The following is a 27906-nucleotide window of genomic DNA, read 5'->3' as shown; positions in this document are numbered from 1 at the left end:
ATTTTTATATAATTTAGAGCTAAGAAAAGTGTATACTTCGAACAATATAATAAGATTGTTATTTTATACAATAAAATGGAAAAACTAAGGTTGTTAGTTAAGGTAAAGTATATTTCTTTTGCTTTAGAGAGAAATTTGAAACAAATACTAACAGCTTAACGCATTAAAAATAATATTTTTTTACATTTTGTTTTTAATAAAATTATTTTCTGGTTTACAAATGGAAAGTAGCTTTTCTAATTTGTAGAATTCTTACCGTTTTGCTTTATCACTATGAACCCTAAGTTTCCTATTTGTTACTTCATGATAAGTTCTTTCACAAGATATAACTATATGGAAACATCAAATTTATGAAAAATAAAAGATCGTTAATTGCAAGACTATTTATTCATATTCAGTTCATCCCACATTCTTCAGTTGCAAGTTTTATTGTCATCTTTTGTATGTTCTTCCACTGATATATTTTAGCCTACATATGCCTTTTTCTGGGGCTGGACCCATATTGTGGAACAATCTGGAGTTTAAGTAAACCCCATTCCGTATTTTAATACACAATACTAATAACCATGATAATGTTTAAGTGTACATAATTCAACTTCTGATCCTTTCATCCACATACTGATTTTACATTATATTGGAATATGCATAATATTTCCCCCCTTTCTAATTTCTACCTCTATTCTAATTCTTGATAGCACAAATCTTATATTAATAGATACTTCATTTCTATCATCATCTCTTGCCCGTTTTAGTATTTAAATTCTAGTTGATTTTTTGGCATGTTTTCCATACTTCTCCCTTGGAATTCTGTATCTCCGGGCATCATTCATATTTGATCTAAATGAAATACCTTTTAACAGATCACATAAGCATTGCAGATTTTTTTGACATTTGAATCAGAGTTTGCTAAATTATGAATTAGTAATTAAATATTTTCCCACCCTTTTAATGTTATATTTGTTGAACTTGGAATGATTTATTATGAAATATCCTAAAGGAGATAACTGCCTTCCTAAAACTTAGATGTAGATATAAAAATATATATATTTGGGTAATAAAGTATAATGAAAAGTCAGTTTTTACCTGTCAGACTTCATGTATCTGGCAAGGCCAAAGAAGTAAATGATATGGATTTCAATAAAGTATTTTATGCCAGTCTAGGAATAAATACAGAAGAAACTATAATATGAATTTCCCAGCTTGATTAAAATGAGTTAAGATTAAATCTGAGGCATTTTTGATTGAATTTGCGGCCTCAGATAGTCACTATCTAGACTGAGTAGTTGTTTAAGAAATAATCTTTCAACTTTCTTCTGAAACCTTCCAGTCTGTCATGCCCTCCTATAAATTATTAACTGAACTGAGAAATGGAGTAAACTAGCAAAAGTGGGATAATACAAAATTGCCAGGAAAGCACTCAAGATGGAGTATAAAAGGTGGATGTTTTCATTTCTATTAATGTTTGCTGCAATAAGGAAACTTCTTGCTGAAGGTAAAAATTAAATATATATTGTGATTAAAATTCATACTTTTTCAACAATTGTAATGCAGTAGATACTGATATCCTAGGTTCAAAAATGATGCATGTAACATCCCCTTCTGATTAAGTCTTTATTTTTAAGAATATATGTAAAAATATGTGATTGCATGCATCCTGAGAGGCTGAAAGTTGTGCTAGAAATCAAAAAATACTGGATAGCAATTTAATTTTAACCAAGTTTTGTGTGTTTGTGTGAGGGAAACAGTAAAAAGAAAATCATGTTTATCAGGATATAACTATAGAATAAGCCTCATATTACAAACGTGCATTGCAGTTGCATTGTTTGTAAGATTTTTTAAAGGACTGGTATTCAATAGGTTCTAACATCCTTTTAACAACACTTTCCAGAATTTTTAGATTGTATAAAGTGAGCAAACCTACATATATAGGAGGGTTTTGTCAACATTTGAGTCATGAAGTAGAAACAATGATGTATTCAACTGGATTTTTCTGAGCATAGTCACATATTTTAAAGACATGAGTTCCAGTCTTTTTTTTCTTCATTTCTTCCTACTTAAACATTAATATACATTTCTTCTAGACAAAGCTTGTGACTTCCCTAATATAGAAAATGGAAGGATTGCACTATATTATTATAGTTTTAAAAATTATTATTTTCCAATGAAGAAAGGCGAAAAGCTCTCATATACCTGCTTGGCTGGGTATTCAACTGAAACTGGAAGTCAAAATGGAAGGGTAAACTGCACTAATGAAGGCTGGATACCAGTCCCCAAATGTTATAGTAAGTCCACATCCTTATCTTTCTAATCTGGTTAGAAAAGAAATATAGTAGTCTTCATATCATAGGAAAATGTGAATGTTCTATATAAAATATAACTAGAATGAGCAATCTGTATATACAATTTGATAGTTAAGTAATTTACAAAAAAGTTCCAGACTGCTGTCATGTGTCTGGGATGCTGCAACTGATTGCAAATGTGAGCTAGTTGCCAAGCACGTGAAATGTGATCACATGATAGGCTGGGTGGGTGTGGCAGGATGGGTCATAAGTACCTTTTGGGGGAATTGTAACTTTGAATAGTTAAGTATCCAGTAATTAAGCAAGGATTATCTGTAGATTTCTCAAGCTATTAACATGGCTTCTTGAATTTGGTTAAGTAACTATGTGTCCTTTCTGTAATATAATTCTTACCATGTAGGAGTTTAACTTTTATGAACAAAGAAAAAAATATAACATTTTTCTCATCTTTTTTTTTTTTAACACACTAAAGAGAAATGCGTCCAACCTACTTTGGATAATGGTATTTTTTCTGATACAAAATTGTCTTACAACATCTGGGAAAACTTAAAATATAGTTGCAATTCAGGCTACCAAACTCCAGAAGGCAAGAGGGATGCAAATATACAATGTCTTGAAGATGGATGGTCAGTTCAACCACAGTGTCTGGAAGCCATTAAAGAACCTTTAGGTAATACTAAACAACCCATGACCCATTGGGGTATTGTTTCAAATATATTTCCTTTAAAAAATCTGAATGACCACAGGTGGATAAAAAAAAATCAGTGAGACTGAAAAAGTCTTTCAACTTCATGTTGTCTTCCCCATTGAGTTTCCTTGTGGGAAGCTGGCAATAAGCACTGGAAACCCTCCCCCCCTTCCCACTTTTATCACCTGAAAGTTGCAGATCTTTTCATCCTTTAATACCCATCTTTCCCGAGATAATTTTTTTTTGCAAAGATTGAGGATGAAGTTCTCAATCTTGGAGCTATTTGTGCAGAACCCGCCAAATAATCCAAGAGACCAATAGAATTAAATCTCACCTTTAATTGATCAGCTAATTAATTGAACAGTCAATTAATCTGGAAAAAAAGTGTTTTGAGTTATTTTGACTATGTTATACCTGTCTTAATTTATCATTAACTCATTGCTTTCACATTTAGGCTTCTCTTGAGGTAACGTAAAGTGTCTGTGAATTAAAAATAACAACAACAACCAATATAATGATATCCATATCTTGTATTGTTTTTGCACAACCTATTTTTCGTCTTCCCTTTTTTCAATGCCTGTTTGGTTTTTCTGCCATTTGATTTCAGGGACTTGCTTAGCTCCAGATCTGTTATATGGTCAGTATCATACAGTGCAGAGAGTGTTCAATGTGAATGACAAGCTCAAATATGAATGCATGGATGGCTATGTTACAGCTGGAGGAAACACAATAGAAGAAGTGCTATGTCAGATTCAAGGGTGGTCTCTTGTTCCCAAATGTACTAGTAAGTTATTTACATGACTTTGCTTTAGGCCAAAAATAACATTCCTAACTAGGTAGCAACTGTCAACACTGAAACATAGATCACTTATTCATGTTTTGCCTTGCTTTTTAGAATTAGAGTGTTCTTCTCCAAATACTGTTGAACATGGAAAAGTCTATCCCAAGAAAAGTAGTTATGAAGAAGGAGATGTAATTCAGATTATATGTTTGGAAGGTTATACTTTAAGAGGATCTGAGTTAATTCAGTGTTATTACTTTGGCTGGTATCCAGAATTTCCAATATGTGAAGGTACTTCTTTTATACTATTCATAGATCCCTGTTCTGACCCCCTCTCTCCATGCCTGTGAACAAGCCAGAACATAGGCTTGGCTGTTTGCCAATGTTTAATTGCCAAGATAACAAGCCCTTTGGCTGAGGGCCCAGATAACTCACGTACAAGAAAAACAACCCAGATATTCCCAATGATTAAACCCGGCTAAAAGACATAGATTTTCTTCAGTGCTAATTTCGAACGGTTGTTTCCTGCAAATGTCCCCTCCCAACGCCTCACCTATAAGTTCTCTTGGGCCACAACCACCTGTGCTAAATGATGATCTATGAGTCTGCCTACGTAGTTGCTGCTTTCGTTTCTCAGCTCTTCTCACTCTAGTATCAGGGACAAACTGCCTTTGATCCTCCACACTGCTCCATGCCTCAGGTGCCTCCTGGTGGCCAACCAGCTCCTCTGGTCCCTGCTCTGAATCTGAACCCTGCACAAGATCCTCCACATCATCCAGGGCAGACTCAAATGATCCCTCGCTATCTGAGTCCATTAGCAGCTCAACTGGATCCTGCTGGGCCACAACAGATCCCTATAACTTTCTTTGGTAAATTCGTATAATTGCCCATCTCACAAACATGACTGGCACAAAACAAGAAAAAACTTTCAAAAAAATGAAAATCATTTAGAAATCCATCTGCAAGACAGTTCACTCAATTTCCCTAGCAACCAAGCCACTTTGCAGGCTCCATGCCTATTGTACATTATTGGATCACCACAGCCAGATGGTAATGCCATGTTTTCAGGCCCGTCAGTAAAGTCAGCAAGGTCAGGGCCAATCTTAGGGGAAATTATCTTTTATAGGGTTGGTGCTACAACAGAAAAGGCTCTCCTACTGGATCCCATCAGATGAATTTCCTTTGTGGATAGGACCCGCAATATGCCTTTCTTGCTAGACCTGATGGGATGAATAGATGTGATTGGGGAAGAGGCGTTCCCTCAAATAACCCAATCCCATGCCATATATAAAGTTCAAACAGGCAAGTGCACTCATAGGATGTCCTGTTAAATCTGCCTTCCAACAGAGCAGATGTTAAATCAAGTTTGAGAGAAATCAGGCAGAAAGATACTTGACTGGCTTCTGTATTGGATTCAGAGACTCCAGGATTTATATAGTAGGTCATTTTGCCATCATCAGTCAGGACTTGCTGTTCAAGAGGCATAGCCCACAAACAGGTAAAACTCTGGAGACAGAGTAGAAGTTGCTAGAGCAACGTCACTCATTGGACTCGCTCTATATTTAAGCTTTAACTATAGAATTAAGACTACCAGCCATACATGAGCTTCCATTTTGGTAGTACAATCTCCACTAATATTTTCATTATACAATATATTCCTTTCCCCTATGCTTCATCAAAATCACTGATTATGTAATTTGCTTTAAATATGTTGCAGAAATAGTTAGGAGGGAGAAATTATACTGAATCATTAACTGAAGAGCATAAACCAAATGCTCCTTTTCTATATACAGTATGGTTTTCCTTACAATTATTTTCCCAAGTAGGTGTGTTTTACATTTTGGTTACCTGGAAGTCTGTGAAGGTTACTTTGATTTTGCTTCACTTATTATCTTTGAAAAAGTGTGATAAGACTTATTTTTCTAGAAAAAAAATTGATGTTTTGTGTCTGTTTTAGTACAAGATTTCTTTGGACATGGCTTTTCTGAAAGAGTGTACTGTAAAACTTTTATTGAAACAAAATGGTATTTTGCTACTGTTTATTATTTATTATTCTGATTACAGAAAGAAGAAACAAATGCCCTCCCCCACCTCAGCCCCCAAATACCAGACTGTTAACCAATTTAAGAACCTACCGCCAGGGTGACATAATACATTATCAGTGTGAGCATTCATTCCAGCTTAATGGAACTGGAGAAATCCGATGTGAGAATGGGAAATGGACTTCACCTCCCAAATGCATAGGTCTGACTCTAAATATTAGTGTTAGATAATTATATAATGGAAGACAGAATTTTACTATATAGTGTAATGCCTATGCTGTGTATTTCTTCTTTAAATATAAATGTGATATGCATTCAGGAATATTTAGTCATCCAAAATAGAGTATTCTAGATATCAAACATTCTGGATAGCTAGTTCTATCCAAGAGATTCAGATGATATTTCAGTAAGAATATCTTTATTCACGGAACTAAAAACTGCCCCTTTTCTAGGAGAGGCAGTAGAAAATGGATTAGTACCAAGCACATCCTTTTGCTGAGTTCTGAATTTTCCTAGCTATGACTTTGACTCTCTTAAAGCTAACATGTTGAGAAAGAGAAAAGGGAAATTTGTAACTTAAAAATGCAAAAGGATTGAAATGCCATTTATTGTATGTAATAATTTTGATAAAGTATAGTTCAGCATCATTAGATTGTTATTGTTGTACTTCTGTTTCCATCATTTTTATTTCTCAGTTGTGGGCAGGGTATTGACCACAGAAGATGATTGGACTGTAGAAACTGGTGAGAAGTGCAATCCACCTCCTGTAGTTAAAAATAGTATTACTGTTAATGGTCAGTTGGCAAGTTACAACCCTGGATCTTTAGTGGAATATGCATGTCGTCCTTTACATATAATGAAAGGATCCAATACAGTTCATTGTATCCATGGAGCTTGGACTGAGCCACCAACCTGTTTAGGTAAGCCTTGAAGAATAAATACTGTATATTATATAAATGATTAAATAGAAGAATACTGTGAAATCCTGAATAAAGCAATGATGTAATGCCAGATCTTAATATTTTTAAATTTTAACACATTTACCAGCTTTCATTCAAGACCTTCTGAAATATTTCTAGACAGCAGATATGTACAGGAATATTGAGAACCAGTTATCATGGACATTTCCCCCAAGAATGAGCTCAGAACTCTGTTAAAAATTCCAGTCCCCCATATGGCCACATATATTATCTTTTTATTTTATATAAAATGATACGTTATATTATTCTGCATCAACAGTGCATCTCTGCATGCCTATTCCTGTTTATATATTACAGATGGAAGACATTAGACTGAAAGAGCACTATAGTATATTACTAAAAGTGTAATAGTTGTTTTTCTCCCAAAATGTCTTCTCCAAAACCAGTTGAAAACTGATTGCTCTGTAGTTTTATACACAACATTTGACCAGCATAGTTAATATTCAACATGTATTTGAACACATTGTTTGGTTATCACAATTGACATATCTTCATTTTATAAGAAATAGCTAAAAATAGATAAGCTCTGCCCATGATACATTTTGTATTATGGATTGAGTTGCTGAAATATGAATAATACATGAAAGGATTAATCAGTTGTTATTTTTTTACACTGTGGACCATGATTCTGATAGTCATATTATAGTTGATCACCACAAACCTTTACTTTCTAAGGCAGGAGACTATAAAAGGCAGCAAATCATTGTTAACCATAAATGAAGAATGTTTCCCTTTCCCATCTTCCAATATCAACAATCAACTAGATTTGTACTTTGGTAAATTACTGAGTACCAATAATTTCTTAATCACAGAACTTAATATATTATTGTTGATATTAGCAATATCATTGATAACACTACTGACAATCAAAGATAAGATGATTCAGGAAACAGAAGAAGGGCATCGAAATTACATGAGAGATTTTATAAGCATGGAGTTGCTAAGAGGAGTCCATATAAAGTTGATTAAGGAGATGATTAGAGGACTGACAACCCAAATGGCAGAAGATATGAGACTGTTTTGCTACTGGAAAGATACAGGTTGATAGATGGAAGAGTATAATTTAAAACTAGTTAAACTTAGTGAAATTTAGTGACAATAGATATAGTTAAATAAATAATTGATAATGATGTATACAGTGTCTAGTGTTATGATAAGTAATAATTGGATAGGAATATTGAATGGTACCAATGAAAGGAAGATTAGAAATCCTTTTGGATTATATATAAAGGTTAATAAAAAAGAACTAAGTTAGATACAGTTAAGTCTTGATTATTAGGGGGGAAATGTTATGATGCAGGATATAGTTAAATAAAGGAGGGATAATGATAACAATGTATATATAGCTATGGGTACAACATAAGGAAACTGGATGTGAATTGTAAACAGTGATTTGGAAAGGCGGATTAGAAAACTTTGTTATTAAATATTATGGATGTTTTGCTAGAATAGGATATAAGGAAAGCTTTACTTTCTAAGGCAGGAGACTATAAAAGGCAGCAAATCATTGTTAACCATAAATGAAGAATGTTTTCCTTTCCCATCTCCCAATATCAACAATCAACTAGATTTGTACCTTGGTAAATTACTGAGTACCAATAATTTCTTAATCACAGAACTTAATATATTATTGTTGACTCTTGTCTTACAGAGCCATGTTTAGCAAGGGAAGAAATTTCTGACAATTACAACCTAGAAATGAAATGGAAGCTTGAAGAAGAATTGTATTTCATGCATGGTGATATTATTGAATTCGTATGTAAACCAGGATATGTTTTGCCACCCTTAGTCTCAGAATTCAAATTGCTGGTGCAATGTAATGATGGACAATTGAAATACCCTGGGTGTATTTCCAAAGGTAAAGTGATACTTTTTAGCAAAAGTTTTATCCAACATCCTCAGATAGTAGTCATCCACAGTTATGACAGTAAATTATGCAACCATATTTATGACCTTTGCAACTCCAACCCCCCTTTCATGTGTTCACCATTACAATCAATTACTATGCATTGTCCTGGGCCTAAATCTAATTCCCCTGCCCCTTTGCAGAGCAAAAAGATTGCCTAAATAAGTTCCTGGGCTGCTTTTCTCTCAATGCAGTATGTCCCTGAAATGTATTACCCACAAGTTAATAAGCGCAGCTCTATGATTTTAATTAATTAACTAGAATCATGGGTCAGTTGGCAGTTGATGCCTAACTAGTTTCATGTTAAAATTTTGGGTGCCTCCTAAGGAGCTTGTGTCTTACAGTTCCCAGCATGCTAGGCCAGTGTTTCTGAACCTGTGGTCCGTGGATCTGTTGGGGGAGTGGGCTGCGCTGTCATCATAGGGGATCTGTGAAGACTTGAAGAAATGTTATAATTGAAATCTTAAGATACAGCTTGGGGATCTCTGGTCATGGTATGGCCACAAAAGGTATCCATGGTGAAGAAAAATTTGAGAATCACTATCCTTGGCAAACAGCCAGTGCTAGTGCATTTGTTTCAATGTATACTCCCCATTGTGTGGGTGCTTATTCTTTTAGGTAAATATTAACAACAATTATGTTCTTACTCATTTTTACACTGCTGGAAATGGTGGGGGAATGGGGAGAAAGGGTTATAGATTTGCCCTTTTATTTGGCTTCCTCACGAGTCAAGTTCTGAAAATGTTCCCTGCTGTTTGGGCTCATTCAGCTGTTTGAGGCCATATCCTTATGCTGCAAAGCAAAGAAAAATCAAAGTAAAATTTCAAGCAAGTAATGCAAATTCACTTAAGCAAAGATTGCTTTGCTTAATGAACAAGTTGAAAGAACGAATTGCAAACATTTGTTGCCAATATATCACTGGTGGTTAAATCACTGAATTACATTAATGTGCATCTAAATGTTATTCTTTTATATAAACACATAGTCGTAGATAGATTGTGTGTGTGTGTGTGTGTGTGTGTGTGTATTAATTTTTTTTTGTATGTAAAAAGGCAACATTAAAAATAAAAATATGGTTTTCTGCCTGGATGGTCTTCTGTGATAAGCCAAATGACAGAAAGAGGGAGTAGTGAGCTCCCTCCCATATTTGGGCATACCAGGGGACAAATGCATATATAATCAGAATGATGACACAGCCTCTCACTTTGAATGGAGAAATTTCTTACCCCAATTTTAGTTTACTACTTTCTATAAAATAGGGATCACAGGAGAAAATTTGTGTAAAAGCATCTTTCATCTCCCCATTTTAAAACTGATTTTAGCCATGGCTGTCTTATGTTGCCTTTCTTTTTTCCACTGTGTTTTGCAGGCTTACGTGCTAACTGTGGTCCTCCACCTTCAATAGAAAATGGGGTTGTTATGGGCTCATTAACAGAAAATTATGAAGATGGTTCAACAATACAGTACAATTGCAATGAATATCATGTTTTGCAAGGTTCCATAACAGTCTTTTGTTCAAGGAGCCAATGGACTACTCCACCTGTTTGTATAGGTATTGTATAGTAGTGTTATCATTATAACCCAATGCAAATAGATACCAAATAAACATGCAGGTTCAATGCATTTCAATACATTTTAGAAAATTATTGGTGTCTTCATGCCTAAATGGAGGACCTTCAATGTAAAGTTTTCAGATTGCTCAATTATATTACATGGCAATGAATTAGATGTTGCAATTATGCATTGTAGCACTGGAATGAAAACTCAGATTTTGTTTATCATCAACATCAATGAGAATAGACTGCTCTTGAGGAATGTGATTCTCATTCTGCGCACAGTTTGAATGCGAAATCATTGGAGGTTCAGCAGCCTGGGTTTTGAATTAAAGGGTGACCTGCAATGACTCCCTGATTCATGATTTGATAGTGGATGAGAGGATTGATCTACCATGTACTAGTGAAATCTGCTTGGGCATGGAGTAGTATATTCCCATCTCAGAAATGAGACTATCTGGATTTCAAACATGGCTCCAGTTGCCCCTCTGAGAGACTCTGCTGTTGATTTTCAGAGGCACTGCCCCACAGATAACCAGTTGTGAGGCCCCACTGATAAGATTGGTTTCTAGAGATCAACTTTAATTGTTGCTGTTGTATTGTCTTCTTGAGTTTCTCTGCCTGAGCTGCTCGATGTAGTAGGCATGTTTGTGTTAGAGTTCCCCAGACTTTGGAGGACTTCAACTTGCTTTCCCTAGATATGGAGCAGGAAGCAGCTCAGAAGTTCATGGTCACCATGCAAATCACAGATCTGATCTCATTCAGATTATTTTAAGGCCTGATTCAGAGCCGTGGTGTAAGCCCTTTGAGGTAGTCCAGACAAGATTACACGAATGCTAGCTTTATCTTCAAATTAGCAATCTAATGGAGTAAAAATAAGGTCTTGATAATTTATGAAGTTGTAGATCATTAATATTTACATTTTATCAGAGGCAGTATAAAAGTAATCCTAGTATCTAAGGGAAATGTTCTATTAAATTTCATGGTATGGTAAAATAATAATAACAATATTGTCCTTTTTTTCTAAAGAGCCATGCACCTTATCACAGGAAGAGATGGCAAAGAACAATTTGCTTTTGAGATGGAGTTTTGACGATCGACCTTATTTTCTTCATGGAGAATTTGTTGAATTTATATGCAAAGCATACCACACTAAACGTCCATCAAATTTACCCTCTGATTTTAGAGTACAGTGTCAGAATGGACAACTATTGTATCCACAATGCATTAGGAATAAAGGGTAAGCAAAACATTATCTGCAACATATTTTCATACCTATATAGTCTTATGTTTTCCTTATTCAAACGTATTTTAAGGATTTGGGTATATTGGCTAACAAAATGGTATTGGGACAATGTATATTAAATATATTTATCCAAAGTGTTCAAACACTTCTTTATTGCTATCTCAAAAATATCAATTTTAAGAACTTCCTGTTTGGTTTCTTTCATTCTGCCATAATTAGAAAAATGGAAGATTTTTATTTTGTAATTTATCAAAGCTCTGTTGAACCTAAATTATTGGCAATATTAAAAACTGATATGTTCTACTCTATTAAATTAAATATCTCTTAATTTAATAGAGTAGCTTGATGTAGAAGACTTGATGGATATTTATACAATTTATCTTGTAATTGTGTAAAGCACCTTGTAAAATAGAGAAAGGGAAAGTATTCTAGTATGGGTACATAAAACGAGATTAAGACATCTGACAGTGTCTGTTCAAGAATATGAAGAAAACATATTGGTATACGTTTTTTCCTTTTTTTAGATGAGAGATCAGTTGACAGAAAATGCAGAATTTTGCAATAGTTTACTTGGGCGTTGAATTGGTTTATATAACCTCTTTTTTGAGCTGAGCAGTACTGCTGTTTTCTCACTTATTAATAATTAATCTTATATTGTAAACCAAGTTTTAGAAGTATTGGTTATAATTATATACTTTGTCTCTCTTTGTAAGTAACATTTAACATATTTTGTTTTTCTTCAGATAAGATTTTTTTTTTAAAAAATAACGAGTGACTTCTCTGCCTCATTTCATGTTGCAAGAAGTATGCAAATTAACTTTCATTAACTACTGGAAGACTATAGTTACTCGGGATTATTGGAATAGATGTTGACTTCAGCATGCAATATCATTTGAAGATGCTACAAACAGAATAATTCTGATTTGGATTCAGATAAATAAATATTCATATTTATTACAATAAACAGCTTTGCATTTACTCATTTCATTTTTTAAAAAACTACCAAAATTACAAAATTCCTCCAAGTTATTCTTTTATTTTTCTTATTTATAATATAACTAAAACAACTTTTTCCTATCTGAGATTAATCAGCATGCTCCAGGTACTCTTATGTGACACGGTAACAGCAGGTTTATTAACTATAGTCATTTTATATATTAAGCCTTTTGAGGGTGAAGGTTCGTTCTCTGAGATTAAGCCTGTTAAAAACATTTACTTAACAAAATAAAAGTGTATATTAGCCTTTCAGGAAGCACTTTTTCTAATACAGAAATCTTAATGGCCTTCCATGAAGTAAGTTCATCCACTGTACAATTCCAGTGGGAACCCAAAAACCTATGATTGTGCATAGAGAAACTTAGCAACTATTATGAAAAATGTCAAGAGCAGAACTTTGGCTATCGGATTTGAGAAGTTACAAGAACAACAGTTCATGTAGAGAGATTGCCTTGACAGTCTCTAAAAGAGTCACCTATCTGAACGCTTTGCTATTTCATCCTCAGCAATTACTTGAACAACAGATAGTGTTTCTTGGATAGGGGTATTTGAAGATCAGGTGTCAAGATGAATGACGATTGGTATCTGTCTCCCTTTTATACATCAGTGGAAATAATGAACAATCACTTTTCCACATAATCTCTTCATACCAAGGCCATCCCTCACAATCTGATTCAATTCATGAGCAACATAGATGACTCTAATAAAGGTTCTTAATGGGTTGCACTTTTCATGTTGTTCTATTGCCTCTGGCTATGATTGAATTTAGAAACTCAATATGCATAACTCGTCTGCTGTGTGAGTCATATTCATTACCCATCATGAAGCAGTACCCACCAGTGCTGCGGTTCTGCATCACGAGAAGTGCTGTGCTTATTGTGGAAGACATTAGCAACATAGACTTAGATACTGCCCCATTGTGTTTTACAGCACTCTACGTGGTTTATAATGTCTGCATTTTGCCCCTAACAATCTGGGCCCACATTTTACTGAAGGATGGAAAGCTGAGTCAACTATGAGCTCCATCAGAATCGATATCAAAGTTTGATATCTGCAGGACTGTATTCCAATTATTGTGCCACTAGGGCTCTTTATTCTTTTATTTTCACCCCATTGAAATGAGGGAAAGGTAAGAAGATACAGTCCACTTCAACTGGACCAAGATAAAATAAACATAAGGACTTCAGCTTATTGCTGCACTATTCAAAACACTTACTTTCTGCCTCCATGATTAGGGTAGGTCCTGCCTGGCTGGCAGAATTGCTGGGTGAGAAGATAAAGCAGTTGGTGTAATCAGATGGAGAAAGTGGCAGAATCCATCATTCTCCAACATACAGACTAGCTAGCTGGTCAGTCAAAAGTATCATCTGGTGCTTTTGAACTGCTCTTGCTGCCAAATTACTGCTTCAAACTGGAGGGATCTTGCTGTTTGAGAGTCAGTCACTTCTTGCTAGTAATATGGGCTCTGAAGTAGTAATTCTGTAGTAATGTCAAAGATAAGCAAAACAGGTGATTTACTGCTGCCAAGATGGAAACCCACCCCCCATCTATATGTTGCGGTGGTTGCAAGCAGCCCAGAACTGGTCTTTTAAGCACAACTTTGAATTTTCTAGTAATGGAAGCTCTGCTCAGTTCCAAATACCACCACATTCCATTGTCTCAGATACAAAATAAATATCTTCTTCATCCTGACCTTTCTGACAGATTCAGTCCAATCAGTAAGCAGATGAGGTCAACCCATTCCTGGATGCTATCTTCACCAAGATGAAGAAGTCAAAAATTCTAGGTAACCTATCACTTTTCCCTCAGGAAGTGGAAGAATACTAATAAATAGTACTAGAACAATTTCTTACAGCATGATTTTATTACTCTGCCCCTCTCCCTTTGTGTAGGAAACGTTGGCTAGGCCCTCTCATTTTCTAATTCTCTAATTGGCCTCTCTTAGCTATGCTTTATTCCATTGTTTAATTTTTAGTTTTATTTTACGTAAGGGAAGCCCTAAACTAAGGGGTGGGGAGAAGCTTTAAAGGCAAAACAGATCCCTTTTTAAAACAGAAGAAGATTCATATTTAGAGTGTGCATGTTTACTGTATCTAGTAAGCAGCAGTAAACACATACACAAATATAACTGGTAGAATTAGTTTTCCAAAATGTAGGATAAGCAGTCTTTCCCAATATTCTTTTGCTCAAATGACACCCCACCCCAGTAGTGGGTTTCAATTTTTTTTAGAACCTCTTCTGTGGGTGTGGCCTGCTTTGTGGGAGTGGCTTGCCAGCCATGTGACTGAGTGGGAGTGGCTTGCCAACCATGTGACTGAGTGGGAGTGGCTTGGCAGTCATGTGACTGGGTGGGTGTGGCCAACTTGTAAAATGTGGTGAAACTCACTTAACAACGCTCTTGCTTAGCAACCAAAATGTTGGCTCAGAAACTCTGGCATTTGAAGCATGCAAGCCTTAAAGTTGTCAAGTTACAAGACCCTTGCACCCCTAACCCTTTAGAAAAAAAATCCCTTGACAGCTTTAAGACTTGTGAACTTCAATTCCCAGAATTCCTCCTCTTGCTCTTCACCTTGATGATGTCTGGATGGGTGGGGGGTAGGAGCTGGAACCTCCCTCCCCCCTCTAAATGGCACTTAGATTTGTGGAAACTCTTCTATAGAAGAGATTAGAACTGGCAGGAACACACCCCTGCCCCACCCCCTTGCTTGGCAGAGATCATTTCATATATTTGTATACTAATGTGCAGGTCTGAGAAAATCCCATGTGGGTTTTGTTTTATAATAAATTCATTTAGGAATTTCAAGTCTGTTTCCCAGAGTCCTTTATTTTCCTTTGACAAATTCTGAAGAACATTTGTCTTGGGTAAGTATATTGCTTAATACTTTACAATGCAGGTTTCTAAAAACACAAAAGTGTTATGGACTTTGGAATATGAATAAGTAAATAATCAGTTTTGTGGATCCAGAGTTGAAAAACTTTCCCAAGGACAGTCATTGGTGTCAGTGATTAAAAGTCCCACCTGTACAGTGTGGACATTGACAATCTGAAATATCGACATGCATTGTTTCGGCTGTGTAATTTTTGTCCTATTATGGACAAATTGTGTTCTCCAGAAGGGTAAGTTATTCAAGGAGAAGTAAAAGTTGCCTTTTTTTTGCAAGGCAAATGGAGTTTTGTTAGTACTTTTTAGGAAAACGAGAAAAATATAAATTATTTTAAATTAAATTGTCATAAGAAAATTGTGATTTACCATGTTTGTATCTAAATCAGATAATAGAATTGTTCTTTATGTTGCTGCTCATGTCCATTAGCTAAGTAATTGTGGTTAGATGCTTAATTATGTCTATTCAGTTTATATGCTGAAATGTAATACATAATGGTACTTGATATTCCTTTCTGAATTTTGCAATAGTTACAAACTCACAGGACATTCGCCATTAAGGATTGATGTGTATATCTGTTGTAGCCTCTAAAACCACCTTTATCTTATTTTAAAATTTGGAGTTCTATATTCCACTTCAACATATGCAATAATTGCCTGTGACAAGTATGTGTGGGTTTATCGTTAAATTATTGGTAAACAATAAGGTTAGATGAAAATGAATACAGATGGTATATTAAGTTGTAAGTAACAGAAAGACTTGGTTGAAGATTCTCATCAATAATCATCAACTAATTTTGTATTAACCAATTGAGAAAGTTGTTTTAGTTAGCAGATTTTGAAAGGCCAACAAATTATTTGTTATATAATTTGTTGCACTTGTATATAGTTGTTGACAGGGAAAACTGGTTACAAAATTTTTCATGTGCCAAAATTATTTGGCTGGGTTTCAGCATCAGTTTTGTACTTTGATAAGGCAAACACACATATTATACTCTAACCTCCAGTTACAAATCCATGCATTTGAAGAAGTAAGTAAAGTTTGCAAAAGCTTATGTCAAAATAACTTGCTAGGCATTAAGAAGCTTCAAGTAGTCACCAATATTTTTCTATTGTTTTCCAGTTGAACACACTACAATGGAATTGTTATTCTTATAACAGCTATCCACTGAAGAACAGTAATAGCATCCATGATTGGGGGCTGCACTTAATATTTTATCTGAGGAAAAGTGCCACAGTTGGTGGGACAATAATATAGAATGTGAAGTGCTATGTCACACATGTGGTCAAGGGCCAGGATCTCTTTGTGTGTATGTGTTTGTGGAGTGGTTTGTTTTTTCTTTTCCTATTCAGTTTTTGAATAATTGTTTAACTATATATAGGAAAACCAGATATTGCTTTTGAACAATAATGTTGGCCTGTGGTGTGCAGCTTCAGAACTAGCTAACTGATTGACATTTCTCTTGGGATTTCTTGTTTGATCCCTACCACAACACTTGTTGGGTACAAGTATGAAGTCATTGTAAAAGTGCTGGGGAAAAGTCTGAGCAATAAGGCAGCTTTCATGGTCATGGTCAAATATACTTTATATCCTAAGAACAGCAGCAGGCAAGTGTGTAACTATAATGGTATGGGAGGCTGGGCAAAAAGATGCAAAGGGAATAGTCAAGTAAGAGACAGATTATCCCACAGCTAGACAGTACAAGAGGCAAGAGGCCCAGAAAAGATCCTCCCTAGTTTCTCTTGTTGTAAAAAAGATAGGGGTGGGTCAGTGACATGCGGTGAGGTTTATGGCTGGTGAGGCACTGACACAGTGGTGGGTTTCAAATTCATTTAGACTTATGGACTTCAACTCCCAGAATTCCACAGCCAGGCATGCTCAGTTCTGATTTAAAGCAACAGTATTTGTTTTTCTCCTTTCCGAAAGAAGTTTCCTTCTTTCTTTTTCTTTTTCTTCGCCCTTCCCCTCCTTCCTCCTTCTCTCCCTCTCTTCTCTCTCAAACACACACACACACACACACACATACAAGTTGGATTGGACTATCTCTTCTACCCCCTTCCCTCTCTCTCACTCACTCTCTCTCAAACAAACACACACACACACAGTTGGATTGGAGGTAGAGCACCAGCGAGGAGACCACAGGAGGAGGCAGGAAGCCAGTCAAAGAGCCATACTGGAACACACACACTTTCCCCCAGCCCTGGAAGGATCCAGCCCAGCTTCACTGATTACAGGTTTGAAAAGGCAACGTGGCTCTGCCCGCAATCAAACTACACTTGGGGAGGGAGAGCACAAGCCAGGGTCCTTCCCTCCAGCCTTTGCCCAAAGCCTTGCACCAGGAGGATGAAGTTTGAATTCCTTCCCCTCCCTCCGACCCACACGTACCTTTTCCAGCTGTTTCAGAAAGGATTTCAACTCTGCTCTTGCCTCGGGTCCTCTGAAGAAGCCCCGCCCAAATGAGCGCCTTCTACTATGAGGCAGGAGAACTGCGTGCCTCACCTACGTCAGGAATTTTTAGGCTTTTAATCCTTGCTTAACTCTGCTCAAGTAATCTAAAGTCAGACTAGATGAGGCATGCAGTTCTCCTGCCTCATTGTAGAGGGCGCTTTTTAAGAGGCTTTTTTAAACAGTTAAGCAGAGTCATCCAGGGTGAGGCAGCAACAAGCTCAGCCTGACCTCAGCTCTTTTTCCTTTTACATTTTGTTTTCTTTTCATGTTGACAATGGTGAGGCTGTGCTTCCCCTGCCTCACCTGACTGCATGTCACTGGTGTGGATAGTGTAGGGAAGGATTATATTTTTATACAGGTAGTACTTGACTTACAACCATTTGTTTAATGACTGTTCTAAGTTACTGCAGCACTGAAAAAGTGACGTATATCTGGTCCTTGCACTTAGGACTATTGCAGCATCCCTACGGCCGCATGATCAAAATTCAGGCACTTGGCAACTGTCATGTATTTATGATGGCTGTGTCATCCCAGGATCATGCGATTGCCATTTGTAACCTTTCCAGCAGCCCCATTGGGATAAGCAAACTCAGTGGGGGAAGGCTGGTTCACTTAACAATTACACAACTATTTAACACCTTCAATGATTCACCTAGCAACCATGGAAAAAAAGATAATAAAATAGGATGCATCACACAACAATGACCGTGCTCAGCAATAGAAATTCTGGTCCAAATTGTGGTCATAAATTGAGGACTACCTCTACTTACACGTTTCTGCCAATGTAGCCAATTACAATAAAGTAGATTCAGCTGATCTGGTTGTTTTTTCTAACTGATTTATCCTGTAGCACCAATGTGAGAGCATTTGCAGCGTGGCTACTTTTAGGAGACAGCCCAGGAGCAAAACACAGCACACAGAGACTTAGACATTTAACATGATTTATATACAACATATACAGAAATATACGTGGTGGCAAAGTAAGCAATCTTCTTCTTAACTCTACAGGGAAAACTTAGCAATGGATACCAGACGCAAGGAGAGAGAAATATGTCCTCTCCTGGCTGCCTTATATAAACACCTCCTAAAGTGGTAAAGACTTTTGTGGACCCCTTCATAGTCTTCAACTGGCTTTACCAATCCTGATTCATCTTCATTGCATCAGCCTTCCATTTCATCAGCTTTACAGTTGCATCAGCTTCACAGCTGGTCAGCTCTTAAATCTCAATACCTTAACCATCAACATCAATCTGCAATCCCCCTTTCTCTTATCTGACCATTCCCTTGGCTGTGTCTCTTTGCCCAACCTCCCAAGGCCTTTCCTACACACAGTTACAGCTGCTGTTACTAGCTCTTTCTAAATGAAAAAAAGCTTCATTACTATTCCTGATTTACAATCTCCTCCTTTCCAAAACAATTATGTGGGGGTGGGGTGGGGGTGGGGAATCTACACTATAAAGGAGAAGGGAAAGTGGTTTCATAGAAAGGATGCTTAACCAATATTGAAAGGGTTCCAGACTTTGAAATTAATGAAACTTAAATTTTACATAATAATTATATTCATTGATTTCAATGTGGGTGCAAAATAGTCTGTCTCTCTCTTTTTTTTCAGAAGGAGGGAATCAGTTACTATGAATGGGTGTTTCTTTGTGATACATAGAAGGGCTTACAAATGGTTCTATAAATGAGAATGGGAAGTAGCCATTGCAGAAAATTAATTACTTACAGGCAAAAAAAATTACTCCCAAAGAAATGGCAGAGCTTATGAATGCAGAAATAGATCATTAACATTCCATTAACAGAAATTAAGTTCTTCTCTCTGCAAAACTTAATATAATTGAAATTTACTACCTCCTTTTTTCAATCCACATTGCTCTTTCAGTATCCCAGCAGATGCAAGTTGCATACGATGACTTGGTCAATCTACTTACTGAGCCAGGTAAGATACAAACTCAACTACCCTGTAATAAATAAATAAATAAATAAATAAATAATACATACATACATACATACATACATACATACATACATACATACATACATATAATGAATTTCAAGAAGGGCACTAAATCTTATGTGAGATACATCTGTGTATGCTTTTTAAAAAATTGAACAAGTAAACAATAAAATATTTCAAACTCAGCCACTTCAAACATTATCATGCATACATACACATATTGTATGTTACGGACAAATTTATATATAAATATACATACAAGCTCAAGGTAATAAACATATTTGATACTCCTGCCTCTTATATGTTTTGGCCCAAGAAGGAATAACTGGCAAAAAGTCACCCAGCTGTCATTCATTCCTGAGGGAGGCCTAGAACTCACAGTCTCCTGTTTTCTAGGCTATCATTGTAACTACTATATCAAACTGGATTTCCATTGAATGTTATTGAAAGAATTCCACTAAATTTGAATCCAGCCCAATGTGTTATATATTTTCAATATGTGAGGAGCATATCTTTAAAGTACATGTTACAATATTATTGTTTCTTGCTAATAAAAAGGCAATGGGCTAGGAGTATTGTGCATTCTTAGGATCATAGATCTTCGAAAGTGAGATATTTTATCTTTATGTAGGAACTCTTAATGACATCAACTTTGTATATTGTCAGTTAAGAAAAATAGTCTTGTTATATCTTATGAAAATATCCTAACTCTGCAATGTTTCAATTTTTACAAGTATAATTAATAATGTTAATTCAATATTATTAATTAGTTAATAATTTATTTAAAAAATACTTTTGAAATTTTTACTTAAATTATTTAAAACAAAATAAACCTTGATTTTAGAAAAAATATGCAGAGGCAAACATAATATATCTGGCAATATTAATTATGAAAAGGTGTACAATTACACATTCACACACATACACACATAGGATTACATATTTTCTATAGCACATCAATTTTTATTCTCAAGCAGATATGTTTCTAGCCTATAATCTGTGATTTTGTTAACCTGAAATTCCCGGAACAAAAACTAATTCTGAAAGTGAGTTACAGTTCCTCCTCAGAAAAATATATCCCTATACCATCAAGAATTCAAAACAGAGATGGACAAAAAATGGTGAATGGTAGATAAAAACTATAATTTATTACTTAACCTTCCAAAATTAAATGCTGGGTAAAGCGGGAGATTAGAAGTATTAGAAATGGAGAGCTTCTGGAAAGATCCACTTTTTCAGATATGATAGATTACTGTATCCTTTGGAGTATTTTAAAACCAAAAACGGGAAGCATTTTGAGACATAATGGTACAGAAGGAACTTTCTGCTTTATGACCAGGCTAGATTGGAACTAATTTATTAAGATGATTTCTAATAACAAGGATCTTTGCTCACTGTTTTATGACTGTGGAAATTTTCTTATGGTTATTAGAATTTATCACTGTTTGTAATGAAATAAAATATATCTTTGTCTAATAATGGTGATTAGGATATTACTTGGCTGTGCCCTCTCATAATAATTGAACAGGGCAGTAAAAGTCACAGAATATAATATAGAATCCAATGATAAATAGGAGAAAGTCTTTTGAAATTGACCTTCAGAGTAAAAAAAAATCATTGTTTATTCCATGCTTTTTTATAATACAATTATACCCAGGACTGGCTTGCTAGTCAGTCTAATATATCCATTTATTAAAAATTTTAATTGTAGAGATTCCAACAAGTTGTGGTCCTCCACCTGATATTAGTAACGCAATGCTTCTAAACAACAGAAGACAGGAATTCTTATCAGGTGAATCGGTGATATATCAGTGCTACAGGCTGTATGAAATGGAGGGCACTCCAATTGCGAAGTGTCAGAATGGACATTGGAGAGGTGTTCCGAGATGTGTCCGTAAGTATACAGTTTAAAACTGAGAAATCCTGTTGTGATGGAAATATCCTTCTAAGAAAAACACTAAACATAACACAAAAAGCATAAAAATGGCAATTTTCTCTGATATTTTTGCTTCCCTGCAAAGAAGCATGTTTTACATAGGGATTTTTCTATAGCAGCACCAATACCTTAGAATTGTCTTCCCCACTCAGTATAGTCAGCCTCATTTTTTAAATAAAATATTTTTATTTTTCAAAAAAAAAATGGAGCATCGAGACTGCACATCCGTATCATCGCGATGTTGATCCCCCCCTCAGTCAGCCTCATTTTTTAAATGTTTTTTTTTTAATTTTTAATTTTCAAAAGAAACACAACACATCCTTCTTTACATACTGTAAGAAATGTATCAGTTGGTTACAAAAAGGCTTTCATGCATCTCTTCCACAGTCAACAAACACAATTCATATTAACTCAAATATTTTAACTCAGATATTTATACATGTTACCATCATCATACCTCCATTTTCATTTGACTATAATTGTTTAAACGTCCTTCATCATAAAATATACCAAGATTTAATACTTAACCACATACTGGCATTTCATTTACTATTTCTAAAATCCTCCAATAACACTGAATCCTTATATCCTATTCTAGCTAAACATCCATAATATTTAATAACAAAGTTTTCTAATCCTTCTTTCCAAATCACTGTTTACAATTTACATCCAATTTCCTTAAGTTGTACCCATACCTATATATACGTTGTTATCATTATCCCTCCCTTATTTAACTATATCCTGTATCATAACATTTCCCCCCTAATATTCAAGACTTAACTGTATCTAACTTAGTTCTTTTTTTATTAACCTTTATATATAACCCAAAAGGATTTCTAATCTTCCTTTCATGGGTACCATTCAATATTCATATCTTATTATTGCTTAACATATCACTACACATTGTATACATTATTATCATTATCAATTATTTATTTAACTATATCTATTATCACTAAATTTTACTAAGTTTAACTAGTTTTAAATTATACTCTTCCATCTATCAACCTTTATCTTTCCAGTAGCAAAACAGTCTCATATCTTCTGCCATTTGTGGTGTCAGTCCTCTAATCATCTCCTTAATCAACTTTGTATGGACTCCTCTTAGCAACTCTTTGCTTATAAAATCTCTCATGTAATTTCGATGCCCTTCTTCTGTTTCCTTAATCAGCTTATCTTTGATTGTCGGTAGTATTATCAATGCTATTGCTAATAAGATTTCTCTCTTTAAATCCATAAATTCTTTTGTTTTTTCTTCTTTTGTATCTTGCCATCTGGGGTAGATTTTCCCTCCATTTAATTCCTCTTTCAGTATTCCACTCTTTCCATTTTCAGAAACAAACCAATCACCATAAATATCAGCATTTTTTATTTCTTTATATTCATTTTCCTCTTTGATTTTTAGGATTTTAACCGCCACTTTTCCCATTTGATGAACATCTTCAACTTCCTTCTTCATCATATATTGCTGTTAGATGCACTAAGTCTTCCAACTTCTTCTCTATCCTCTCATGTGTATTTGATAATTTCTACATTTCTGAGAATATCTTTTGCAGACTTAAAACTTCTTTCTGCTGTTGAAATTGTGCCATTATCTCCAACTAACAAACACTGCTGCTCTAGCTTAGAAGGTTTTAACAGGATTAATCATAGATTCACAATAACATTTCTTTTCACCTTTCTCTGGTTAAAAATATACTTCAAAGGAACATTTGTGTGCTTTTTTTCTTATCACTCTATAAACAAGCAGTGAGACCTTGAAGTGCCAAGCCAGGATAATCAGTGAAAAAAAATATAAAAGTGTTTCGTTTCCAATACACATACCTCCAGCCTCCGAGTAGCAGTGTTATTGTTGCAATGTTGCAATTTTCTTTGTTTCTTATTGTATCTTTTTTGTATTTCAAGTTTTTAAAAGTCTGATTCTTGAATGAGTTTGAAAAACACGCACAGTAATGCAAGAGGAGAATTTTAGTCCATAGGTTAAAAGAAAAAAATAGAAGAAGAAAACTTAATCCATTCGTTTTAAAAGGCTTGCATAAATTCCATCCGTGAAGATAGCATTTAAAAAGTAAGATAACCCACTGTCCAAAACCATTCCAAATTTAATTCTGCTGCTTATTTCTTCTGTTCTCCAATTTAAATTAATTTTAATTTTTTTATAGGCAGTCACTTTTAAAATGGTAAAAATTCCTCACCAGCTGGAAACACTTTCTCTTTCCGTTTCTGAGCCACCCCGACTTCATCAACCTAATGGCTTGATTTTTTGTCACTGACTTGAAGAACTTCTCTTGGGTCAATCAGGGGCTTTGCGATGTCACTGAGATCAGCAAGACGTATTCTTCCTGTTCACCGTCTCTGCGGGACAGTTTAGGTCCGTTTGGACCACCCAGCGGCAAAAGTATCGACTGCGATCTCAGAACATTGAGATCGCACGTCGTCCCGTTGCGACTTCGGCTCCTCCTCAGTCAGCCTCATTTTTATTGTCCTTAAGACAATAATTTTTATACTTTAGTGTACTTTATATTTTAAAACATATATTTATATTTCTTCCACAGTTGACATGCCCATTTTGCTACCACATCTTAATATGCCATATATTCTTCATGCATTTTCTATTTTTTAAAATAATATTATGAGTAATGATTTTGATGCTTGCAATGCTTTTAGATAATTTGGGGTATATTTTATTATTAATTTTTAATTTTCTGGATCTAGTGTTTATTTTTGGATCACTTACTGGGAACATGCATTGTATGTATGCACATATGCACACACATATACAAATGTGAAACTAAATAATTAAAAGCGAAAATTGGGGCATAGTTACAATAGTTGTCATTCTGTAGTATAAATGGATATATTTATTTGCAAGTTAGGAATTTTTGCTCAATAGTTATGTTTTTTCAGAAGATCGGAGTCTAAAACCATTATAATCAGTATCTAAAATCTCATTGTAAGGTATAGCAAGTCTATTAGTTTGATGAAATTGACATGTTTGATATGATTATTAGCCAGAGGTGAAATTCAGCAAGTTCTGACTGAACCAGTAGCGGAAATTTTGAGTTGTTCAGAGAACCGGCAAATATCACCTTTGGCTGGCCCCAGAGTGGGGTGGGAATGGAGATTTTGTAGTATCCTTCCCCTGCCATGCCCACTAAGCCACACCCACAGAACTGGTAGTAAAAAAATGAATTTCACCACTGTTATTAGCCCCTTCAATTTAACTGTGTTATACCTAAAAGTTCACTAATGTGCATAATTTAACATAAGACTTAAATAAAAAAATAACTATTAATTATTCTGCTCTAATTATTCTACACTATTTTTAGTGTGCTATATCAATTTAATATATAAGTAAATTTATTTATTCTTCAGAAACTTGTAGAGCTGATCAAGTTGACATGGACCGCAACAATATTCAAATGAGTTGGATTACTAAGTCAACATCTTTGAGAGCATCTGATTATTGGATGCAGTTTGTGTGTAAACCTGGATTTCGTAAGCACCCATTATCATCACCATTTATGAAACAATGTGTAAAGGGCCCATGGGTGTATCCCAGATGTGTATAATAGAATTAAGTATTTCTTAATTCACCTATAAAAAAATCACACATATTCACATAACTTTCTCCCTGTATGTTGGCATGTAATTGCCTGACTTTAAGGTACTTTTAAAAATCAGAAAGAAAGAATGCAGGGGCAAATAGTGTTGATTTGTATCCTGTCTGCTGACATCTCCTGTATTGGTGATTATTTGTGAGCTTTTTGGTCTTTAGAATCCTCAGAAGTGAAACTTAAGTGACATATGTTATCATCTGCTCAGAAGCACAAATATTTAATCATAATTCCCCATCCCTTCTTGATAACTAATGATTTACGTTGTGTGCCATCTGGAAATCCCATCTGAGGGAGGGATCACAGTACATTACTTTGCCAATTCACCTTTCAATTGTAGACCATTGTAAGAATTCTAGTACCCAGAAATGCTGTTTCAAACTATACCCTGGCATTTCAGGTTGCCATAGCAAACTCACAGGAACCAGGATATTTTAAAGGGAAACAGTTATATTCAACATCCGCAGCACAGAAACTGTTAATCAAGAATCATGTTTTTTTCCTTGAAAATTTAAAATATTTCACAGCATTCCTATGTAAATTCATTGTTTGTGTTAAACTCATAGTTCTCAAACTGTGTGCCATGATGCCCAAGGTATCAAAGCCAGTTTATGAATTGAGGGACACTGTGAAAAAAACTACTGAGAAACGATGGGCACCATGAACCTAGAATGTTTGGGACCTACACACTTTGCCAAGATTGGTTTAGTCCTGCCAGCTCATCAATGACAACTGTAGTGGCCTCCCTCTAGTTTAATGGGGCTATGTGTTATAGCCAGAGGTGGGTTCCTGCCTGTTCGGACGGGTTTGGCCAAACTGGTAGTAACTTGGCGGCCTGGGTTGCTTGATCTGGCAGTTACTCAGGCCTGCCATGCCCCCGAATCAGTTCTCTTGGTGGTGCCATAGGCGCTGCCATCTTGTTTTGCCTTCTGCGCATGTGCAGAGCAATTTTTGTTGCACTGGGCATGTGTGCGGGGCGCATCCCTGAGCAAACCAGCAGTAGCAGTAGCCAGAACCCATCCCTGGTTACAGCATTGGTATATAAACTATCCTTACACTATTCTGGCCTATGTTTCTATTTTAAAAATGTGCATGTGACAGATTACTTGTGTAATTATTTTTTCAGCCATTAATTAAAAACAAGGTCTTTACTTGTAAAATATACAATGTTAAATTAATTGCCTTAAAACTTTTAGGAGTTTATTAGGATAGCAACTGACAGAGCAGTTCATATTGTACTGAAAAGAATTTTAAGGCTGCCAGGTGGTAATTAAAAAAGCTACAATTCATCAAGAAAATGTGAGGATTACTGTATTTGCCATAATCTGTTTAATTCAAATTATATACAATACATAGAACATTGCATGAGTTTTTATCCTTGTTAAAAACTCTCATTTTTAGAAAGCTGGGATTTGTATAAAGGGAAATATGTTTAAAAGCATCCTGCATACTGTTATTCTAATTACATACTGCTTAAGTTGTTCTAACATGTTAATGTTAAAGAAGATATAAGAAACAAACAAACCTGCTGGGATGAAATAATGTAAGCCATACATTTGCAACTTGTGGAAACTTAGGTAGAATCAATATTCTTTATTGTTCAAATCTCACATATTATCAATGTCTTTTATTCTTTGATCCCTTGCTTCCTGATGTATCACATATACCAAATATCTGTATCATTTGTTTCTATATTGTACAAAAAGACTCCCCTTGAATAAAGACTGTTTACTTTGCTTGAATTACTTGGTGATTCATATTTTTGGGAGGGCAAAGAAGACACTTTGTAAAGGTAAAAGTAAAGTTAAAAGGTAAAACACACTTTTATCTTGCAAAGGTAAAAGTATCTCTCTCATATTCAGGGATCCAGTTCTTATCAATTCCATGCCAAATTCGGGGTGCATGAATATTGATGAAGCAGTTAAATAAAATTAATCTAAAACAAAATGCTACAACTTATTGCATATCTGCAACGAGAATCTGTCACCATAACACATTATGAAATTTGGAAATGCCTCACCAAGTTTTTCAGCAGTTGCACTTTGCACATGTGGTGGCAACCAATGAGCATCTTCTGAGAAGCTTGTCAGTTATTTACTCAAGTAGTTGCTTAGCAACCAGATGGAAATGGGGAGGGGATTCTTCAAAATAGAATAACAGTCATTTATTCAGTAATAAATGAATAATGCAGTAATAATGTAAAAGTAAAACCCACTGACAGGATAAAAAGGAACTGTTTCTGACAGCCAGGATAGAGACAAAGTGAATTATCTTCTCTTCATCCTCAAGCTCCAGAATAGACTCCAACAATATGAATCATATTTTAAGGATACCAGGAGTGGGGAAAGGCAAAAAGCTGCATATATGACATCACATTTCATCCTTCATTTTCTCCATTTCAGTTGTAGTCAGAGCAAAGTGTAAAAGCAAAAAAAGTGGATTGAAGAAGTGTGTTTTATTATGCAATCACTTATCTGATTCATGGAATTGTTTCCCTTAGTAGCTTTTCATTGTTTTTCACACTACTTTTCTTTTCACATCCCACAGAAAATCTGTTAGACAGGAAGGAAGAGT

At 35.2% G+C, this 27906-nt stretch overlaps 2 protein-coding genes across 2 annotated transcripts; both read left to right on the top strand.

Annotated features, from left to right (window-relative positions):
• The first annotated feature begins 1353 nt into the window (after positions 1-1353).
• F13B (coagulation factor XIII B chain) lies at positions 1354-12432 on the top strand. Its single transcript, XM_081948967.1, has 11 exons — positions 1354-1492; positions 2082-2282; positions 2773-2970; positions 3596-3772; positions 3884-4060; positions 5834-6013; positions 6507-6731; positions 8443-8649; positions 10067-10249; positions 11280-11490; positions 12240-12432. The coding sequence occupies exons 1-11, from the start codon at positions 1423-1425 to the stop codon at positions 12241-12243; spliced, it is 1833 nt and encodes a 610-aa protein (XP_081805093.1). The 5' UTR covers positions 1354-1422; the 3' UTR covers positions 12244-12432.
• Positions 12433-15469: 3037 nt separating this feature from the next.
• LOC309388778 (complement factor H-related protein 2-like) lies at positions 15470-27074 on the top strand. Its single transcript, XM_081946399.1, has 4 exons — positions 15470-15609; positions 19705-19761; positions 21491-21673; positions 25091-27074. Exons 1-4 carry the CDS (start codon positions 15549-15551, stop codon positions 25285-25287), a joined length of 498 nt encoding a protein of 165 aa, XP_081802525.1. The 5' UTR covers positions 15470-15548; the 3' UTR covers positions 25288-27074.
• Positions 27075-27906: the final 832 nt, after the last annotated feature.

The sequence above is a fragment of the Natrix helvetica genome, assembly GCF_964273705.1.
Source record: "Natrix helvetica genome assembly, chromosome: 3".
Classification (NCBI taxonomy): Eukaryota; Metazoa; Chordata; class Lepidosauria; order Squamata; family Natricidae; genus Natrix; species Natrix helvetica.
This window is presented reverse-complemented; position numbering and strand designations above follow the sequence as displayed.